This window comes from Alosa alosa, chromosome 4 (genome assembly GCF_017589495.1).
Source record: "Alosa alosa isolate M-15738 ecotype Scorff River chromosome 4, AALO_Geno_1.1, whole genome shotgun sequence".
Classification (NCBI taxonomy): domain Eukaryota; kingdom Metazoa; phylum Chordata; class Actinopteri; order Clupeiformes; family Clupeidae; genus Alosa; species Alosa alosa.
Window position 1 is genome coordinate 19,508,395 of NC_063192.1, and position 8,694 is coordinate 19,517,088.

At 41.1% G+C, this 8,694-nt stretch overlaps 1 protein-coding gene across 1 annotated transcript in view; it reads left to right on the forward strand.

Annotated features, from left to right (window-relative positions):
- Positions 1-1,688: 1,688 nt before the first annotated feature.
- Positions 1,689-8,694, forward strand: part of LOC125293516 (solute carrier family 2, facilitated glucose transporter member 1-like) — a 14,121-nt gene continuing 7,115 nt past the window's right edge. The window contains exons 1-3 of the mRNA XM_048241462.1: positions 1,689-2,001; positions 6,687-6,782; positions 8,683-8,694. The exon at positions 8,683-8,694 is cut by the window's right edge and continues 149 nt beyond it. Coding sequence (XP_048097419.1) covers positions 1,987-2,001; positions 6,687-6,782; positions 8,683-8,694 — 123 coding nt within the window. The 5' untranslated portion in view covers positions 1,689-1,986. The remainder of the gene's footprint in view (positions 2,002-6,686; positions 6,783-8,682) is intronic.

Genomic DNA, 8,694 nt, shown 5'->3' on the forward strand with positions numbered 1-8,694 from the left:
AGAGTGAAGTCTCAAAAATAGTAGATCAATCAAGAGCAACTGTACTGGAGAAATGAAGTGTCATTTAAGTTAAAAGTCCAAGGTAGGGTGGTTGCATATTCCATCAAATTGTATGTTAACACCACCCGATCTAAAATAACAAAAAAAGCAGACATCAGAGACGTGAACTTCGTTTCATATTGCAACATTTTACCAGATATGTCAATTCCAACTTTTAGCAGTGCTTACATCACTCAATGTCAAGTTAGATTCACCCTCAAATATCCCTCACCATCACAAAATATGGCATAGCTTAACACCCACACACACACACACACACACACACACACACACACACACACACACACACACACACACACACAGAGAGTTCAGTTTTGAAGGGAGCATGATTACCTTCCCAAAAATCTATAAGAATCAGTTTTCTTCGTTTTCCTATTTTCCATAAATCTAGCCACCAGGTTGTTCCTCAAACTCCTGTTGACGGATCTATGAACACATTTTTTTTTAGAACCTCTGAACAATATGAACCCCACCAAGCATCCTCCCAGGCTTTGTCTCGCCATTTGTCTGTTTTTGTTGGTGGTGGCCATTTCAAAGAGCGTCGATTTTTATCTGAAAGGGCCCAGCTCGGCTGCAATCGCACCTATTTTCTTTTCTCTCATGTCAGGCCTTGCCACGCACAAGGCTTTTTCCTGCACCTTACCAAAGTTTATTTTACATGCACTTCACCGGACTCTTCCCTGCTGCCCAAAACAAAAAGCGACAAACAAAGTGGCAACAGAATCAAAACCCCCAGATACCATTTTGGAACACCTCCTCACATAGGCTATGTAATAAATTAGTTTTTTAATAAAGAAGGAGTACAAATGCATTGTTCCTCCTTTGATACCTATACATTCTGATATTCATGCCATCCTTGTATCGCTCTTACTCCTGCAGCATTTATTATTGTCTGACTTAAAGGAAACTAGATTCAAACTGTACAACGGTGAAAAGCGAGAAGGCTACAATAATGACACTATCTTAGAGACACAGCATAGTTGGAAATAGCATCCATTATGACACTTCTTCATTATCTTATGATTAAGACAGACATGCAGTAAATACATGCACTCTGCTGATTTTTACATCTTTGCATTGTTTGGTCATGTGCTGATGGCTGAAGTATTTCTCAAGGGTTTTCCTCAGTCTCACAAGTTTTTACTTCACAACCTCACAGGCTTTGATGCTATAGCCTTAGTTAAAGTAAACTGAACGTTATGTAGGCTGTGTTACTGAGTGTGTGCTGCTAGTCTACTTGTGTGTATTCATCTGTGTCTGTGTCTGTAAAATTGTCTATTTGACACATCACCAACAATGTTTTTTTATTCTATTCTATTCTGTTCTATTATATTCTATTCTATTTCGATTCCAATTCCAATCTGTTATATTAATAATGATGCTACTTTCATGGTAATCAAAGTTGTGAAGATGTAATATTCTAATGTACAGGTCTAATGATTAAGTGCAAGAGCACATGATTTTTTACTATGTCGTTGACGCGCGCATTACCCGGGCGTTGGTGGCATTAACAACCAATCGCAGCGCATGTGCTTACGCGCCCGCCTGCACATCCCTGCAAGTAGCACAGCCAGCCAACCAATCGCATCACAGTCCTCGCAGATTACTATATTTACAGGTTTAGCTGCACAGGGAGTATGTACGTGGAGTAGGCTAAATGAGAAGAAGGACCTGTCCCGTAGCCTTGATGGCGAAGACCATAAGATAGAGTAACTTTTTTTTTTTAATGACAATGAAATGTTGATTTATTGATATCAAATACTTCCTATCCCTGAAGTTTGAACATATAGCCTATGGCAAGGTGCTGTAACCAGTTTGGTGGATTTGTTTAAAAGAAAGCCGCTTTTGTCTTTGTTGTGCTACTGGTGAACAAGAAGAATATCTCCGCATCACTGTACTTCCCGAACTTTTTTTTTTTCCGCTACCATGAATTCTGACAAGGTAAGGGTTAACTCACTAGTATGAAGGAAATATTTGGGTTTCTGACGTCTCTTTGCGTTGCCGGCAGACCATGTGGGTCGTTATGGCGAAGTGTCGTCGCCCCGTTCACTCATTAATAATTCTGTAGTGCCACAAGGGTTTTGCTGGAGAGTTAAAAATATTGCTACTGTATGGCTAACATTATCTGTAAAACAAATGTGAAGTCGTAGCCTGCTTTAGCCTAACACTTAACCTTTATCAGAACCATGGGGTCTGTCTCTCAGACTCTCAACACAATTTACGTTACTTTGTTATACTTTTTTAAATACTTTTTAACTAATATGATAGTCATTTGGTTACGTTTTGAAAGAGTGTCTTACGAGGAGGCTACTTTAAATTATAAGGAACTTGTTTTTGTATTGGCGACATGTGGTCTCAGGCAGTGTAGGTAAAACGTGGAAATGATGAGAAGTGTTTTTCGGTTTCTGTCGGAAATGGTAGCCCTGTCAGATAGTTTCAGTTTGTTGCCATCTTTTCAGTGTAGTTTCTCAAGTAGTCTAGCCTAGTGATATAATGACATGTCAACAACACAACAATTATAGATCTGTTCTTTCAAAGCCCAAACCCTTTATTTACTTTTTAACTCGAATCCACAAGTCTTGGCACGATAAGTCATCAGATAGATTGACAGCTGTCTGATCACGAGCAAATCATCGGGGTTCCTAAGATTTTCATTTATGTAGGCGTAATAGGCCTACTCTACATGTATATATGCAACATTTTTAGATTTCAGCCATTCTATGTAGCCTATATAAACAGATAAACACAAGTTGTTTTCATGATGGTTAGGCTAAATTACTCACGGGAAGGACAACAGATCAGTCTCACCAAACCTGAATGATCACACTGTCAAGGCATGCTATTAATACTCACTCACACAGTCTTACTCACATAAAAAAAAATATCCACAAGCCTAAAACTACTAAAAGTACGAGTTCTAAAAACAAAAACTGTATTTTTGCACCTAATCCAGACATTCTTTTGGTGACCCATGTTCCCAGGAAGGTAACATTCCACTGATTTAAAAAAAGTAAAAGGTGTGGAGTTGGTCTGAAGTTGTCAATGTGGAGAGTGAACACATCTGTCCCTGTCTAAGATGCTCGGTTATGTATACCCATTGATATGTCTCAGCTGTAGTTTCACCTATAAAGCTGCCTTTATGAATTCTTGTTTACATTTCAGGACTTGCAAACTGAGCTCTTTGAGGACTTGCAAACTGAGCTTTTGGTTTATTTTTCCCCCTTTGCTTAAACTTTGCTCTGCTATAACCTTTGTTTTACAATATTCAGCAACAGTCCATGAATGTTATACAGAAAGACAACAAAATATAGACTAAAACAAACAAAAATATTCATAACAGCATGTATTTATTACAGGTTAATGTATACCATATGGTTATGATATAACAAGCATACAAAGCAATGGCTCACTGATATTGATTGTGGCAAAAGATAAGAGGGATAATTTCAATTTTCAATTTCAATTTAATTTCACTTATAGAGCGCCAAAACATGACCCATGTCTCATGGCGCTTACGAGTGTTAAAACATTCAGAGAGAGCCCATGAGTAACAGGGGCGATGAAAAACTCCCTAGAATTGGAGATACATATAGGAAGAAACTTCAAGCAGATCCACGACTCAAGGGCCTGACCCATCTGCCTAGGGTAGTTACAGGGCAGTAAGGTCTAAGTAGCTGTCCCTTAGCCAAGGGATGTGATTTGGTTTCTGTGGCCTCAGAGTTTCGTGTCTTGCTGTGCCCGTAGTGAGGCGGTCAGCCATGCACTCCCTGACCTCTGCAGGCCACAGTCATTGCTCCAGAGTACATGCACCTGGACTCACTGGAGCTGTCCTGTGAGAAAATGTTAACAATGAGACCAAATCATAAGTATGACTCATGGAATCATGGATCATTCATCTCAGCCGGGGTTCACATGACCTATAGAGCTGTGTGTGTGTGTGTGTGTGTGTGTGTGTGTGTGTGTTTCTTGGTTTACAGTAGAGCTTAACGTAAACCGATTGTGATTTGATTTGTGATATATCAAGGGCCACACCTGATTAGTTTGCATGTGTAATGCAGTACCTCTGATTGATGAGCATGTCACATAAAGATGACATTAATTAAACAAATACATATGTGACACTAGTCGCTAGTTGCACAATTAATTGCAACATTTGTGATTTGCTATTTGCATTAGTTGAAATTGCGATTTCACTTCACTTTCGATTAGTCTTTCAGCCTGATTTTACAATATGTGTACAATGTATGTATATGTGCATTGCATGTGCATGTGTCTCTATATGTGTGTGTGTGTGTGTGTGTGTGTGTGTGTGTGTGTGTGTGTGTGTGTGTGTGTGTATGTGTGTGTTGGAGTATAGGCCTGAAAAGTATCATCAAGCAGGTTGGAACAAGATTAAAGCACTATTAAAAGGCCAATGATGTAACAGATGTAACGGCTTTAGAGATAAGATGATGTCTCGTGGATGTCTCGTGTTTACATTTATCTTTCAGATTGATTGCTGAGTTCATTCCATTTGGTGTTGACAAATTACAGGAGTTAGTGATTTGCTTGGACTGCTGTTGATGTTAATCGTTGATGTCATTTATTGTTTTTAAAGAGGTTATGTTCAAACGTACAAACCAATAGGGTCTAGGAAGGCTGTGTCATATCGTACTGTTGAAGTAAAGTCAGTCATTTTTATCCCATCACAGTGTCTGACATTACCAGCCACCAACACTTTCCAAGTTACTACTATCCCATGGCATCCCCTTTCCACATTGCACATCAAAACATAGTCATTGAGAAGTCATTGAGAAACACTGTTATGTAAAGGCTTAGTGTTTGCAGGTGAGTGGATTGGAGTGGGAATAACTAATGGCATCTTAGCCTTAAAGTCAGTGTACAGTACGTGTACAGGTACAGATGCTCCCTTTTACCTTTAACAAGATTACGCTCGCTGCACTCCAGGGTTCCTATGCTCTCTCTTAATGGCAGTGCTTCAGCTGGCTTTGTCTTTTTCATGAGAGAGAGAGAGTCGGAGAGAAAGAGAGAGGGAGAGAAAGAGAGAGAGATAGATAGAAAGGGGGTGAAAGAGAGAGAGAGGGAGAGAGAGAGAGAGGCATGTTGGCCCATGTGTTGCAGTTGAGAGCATGCGTTCCTGCACAAGCGTTGGGTGATCACGAGGTGGAGCTGTGTGTACGTGTTCAAATTCAGATGCACCATTGTCCCTTAACAAGATTTACTGCTGTTGCTAAGTTGACCACTGGTTTCCTCTGGGCCTTAATGCAATTTGTATTAATCTATATCATCTGGTCGATTAAACCTGTCCATATGTTGTCATTATTGGGTTGCCGGTTCGAGCCCCGACCAGTGGGCCGCGGCTGAAGTGCCCTTGAGCAAGGCACCTAACCCCTCACTGCTCCCCGAAATCGCCGTTGAAGCAGGCAGCTCACTGCGCTGGGATTAGTGTGTGCTTCACCTCACTGTGTGTTCACTGTGTGCAGTGTGTTTCACTAATTCACCGATTGGGTTAAATGCAGAGACCAAATTTCCCTCACGGGATCAAAAAAGTATATATACTTATATACTATACTATACTTGTTTTTGTTTTTCTAATGCGCAAAGTAGCTTACTTGTAGCTCTTGAAGAGAAAGGCATTCTTACCTTGTTGCCAGTATGGTCTAGTGTAGTATTACCAAAGCTTTTTCTGCATAACCAGTCCTATTCTTGTACTGTGTATGCATCAAGACTTTGCATAGAACATAGAACACAGCATTAGATAGATGTAAATCAAGGTTAGCCATATCAGTGGAATGTTGCAGATTTTGGTATGTGCACACAGTGTGTTATGCACTTGTGCAGTGGTGAAGTCATTGTAATCTATGACTTGATAAGTAAGACAAACAGATGTCACATGCAGTTGCAATCTATGTCAAGATGTAATCCGTAACAAGATATGTAAGAAAAAACAGTCTGTGACATGTTTATTGGCTATACTCTATACAATAGAGAGTCACACCTGAGGATAAGCCAAAAGGTCCCTAGACAGTGCCTACTGAATTCTAATCATTCAAGGATAAACAATGGATACACTGCATACAGACCAGACACAGGGGACACATGGGTACAAAAATCACAAATGACCATAAGAAGTACACAGTACGTACCTTTACAGAAATGATTCTGATTCACAACACTTTCACTGTGGATGACATCCTACCGATTACTAATCAGCTGGAGTTTGTTGTGGAAGTGATTTTTCAGTGTGTTTTTATTTATGTTGGTTTTGTTGTGGAAGTGATTTTTCAGTGTGTTTTTATTTATGTTGGTTTTGTTGTGGAAGTGATTTTTCAGTGTGTTTTTATTTATGTTGGTTTTGTTGTGGAAGTGATTTTTCAGTGTGTTTTTATTTGTGTTGGTTTTGTTGTGGAAGTGATTTTTCAGTGTGTTTTTATTTATGTTGGTTTTGTTGTGGAAGGATTTTTCAGTGTGTTTTTATTTATGTTGGTTTTGTTTTTTTCAGTGTGTTTTATTTATGTTGGTTTTTGTGGAGTGTGTTTTTATTTTATTTATGTTGGTTTTGTTGTGGAAGTGATTTTTCAGTGTGTTTTTATTTATGTTGGTTTTGTTGTTGTTTTGCGTTGCAGCAGGTGACGTTCCAGCTGATGCTGGCCGTGGGGACGGCTGTCATTGGCTCCTTGCAGTTTGGTTACAACACTGGAGTCATCAATGCCCCTCAGAAGGTGAGTGAGCACACACACACACACACACACACACACACACACACACACACACACACACACACACTCTGTCTCCCAAACCCTCAAATACGCACACACACAGAGACAGAGACACACTCACTCTCTCTCACACACACACACACACACACACACATCATACACTCTCAAACACACACACATACAGACACATACACACACACACACACACACACACACATACACTCACACACACATCCAGCAGTGAGATGCTGCAACTAGGAAGTGGAGGTGTGTGTGTGTGTGTGTGTGTGTGTGTGTGTGTGTGTGTGTGTGTGTGTGTGTGTGTGGAAGGGTCTATATTTATCGTGCAGATGCTGGACTCCATCCAAACAACAGCAGCCTCCTGTCTAGTAGCAGCCCAGTGGCGTAGCCATCAGCTCATGAGCCACTCCGTGAATAAGAATAGAGACGCACGTCTGTCACACACACCACCTACTAGAAGGTCCTGAGCTGCCTGTCCACCACAAAGCGTCCTATTTTTTTCCGCCCCATAAAAGGCCAGTTAGGAATCCTAGCTGCCAAGCACTCATCCGACATCACAAGCCCCTGTATTCACTACTCATCATGCACTGCATCACTTTTATAGGGTTTTTAAGTCTGATGAAGAGCCAGGACGCAGCACCGTAAATATGATCAGGACGTGCGCTGGTCCCTAATAGAACATAGAACACACACTCTCTGTGATTAGTAGAGTACACTGCAGCTGGACAGCTACTGTAGGATGGTCTGGTGTTTGTAATGCTTTGAGCGTCTGTCTCCTTGACGTGACTCAGCATTTGGAGCCGCATGACTCAGCTGGTTAGAGGTGAAACCCAGCTGCGTGGCGTGGCGTTGTGTGGCGTGGTGCAGTGTGGTGCGGGGTGGCACAGTGCGGCGCAGGGGGAATCAGCGGCCTGGAGGTTGGCCGTTCTGTAAGGGGATAAGGAGAGGAGATGAGAAGGTGCTGTAAGATGAGGCGCTGTCGAGAACACAACACAACACAACACAAGCCCAGCCCAACCCAGAGCTCGGCTGCAAATAGGGACATGCAGATTAGGGCTAATGTTGGCTCAAGGTGCTCTAAACAGGGTGCTCTCTTGGCAGTCGCCACCATGTACTGACAAGTGGACTGTGAAAGACTAACTTTTGGAATGAGAGAACTGGGAGAGGTGGCAAGGTCCGGACTTGTCAACAAGGAGAGTGCCAAAGCAGGTCATGTAGCAAAATTATGAGTGAGCACTTTTTTTTGTCCACATTGGATTTTAAGCTCTGTGAATGTCTTGTCCAGTGAGCATAGCTTTCATAAATTAATGCAGTGGGGAAATTAGAACCCTCTAAATGCAATCATAACCACTTGTTTAGTGCATACATTTTAAAGCTTTACATTTTAATGTATAGCTGCATACATGTGTATGATAATGATAACAAGATTAGGTGAAGAGTGAGCATTGGGACCAAGTGTGTCCTGTTGGAAATGGGCTTACTGTCATACGTCAGTGTTTGGGCTTACTGTCACACATCAGTGTTTGTCAACACTGCAGGCAGGCCACATGGATACAGTTGGCTCTTGTGGTGTCAGACGCCCTCTGCTGGATGTTTTTGGCATGGCAGTGTCGTTGATAAAGGGGCTCCTGAAGTCATTTGAGGGATACTGTTGGTTAAAAAAACATAAAAACATTTAACAACAATATGTTAAATAGAGAAAAAAGCTTTAATGCATTTACTTGCAATAGTCAGTGTTTCTTTTAACTTAAAATGATTACATTTACTATGCTTTTTTTGCTTTTTCACAACACCTCACCTTAACTCAGTAAGCCTGTGAAGATTGACAGGCACTGATGGGTCTGACCCATTTCCACCTCTGTCTCTCCACATCTCCTCGTAGATCATTGAGAGT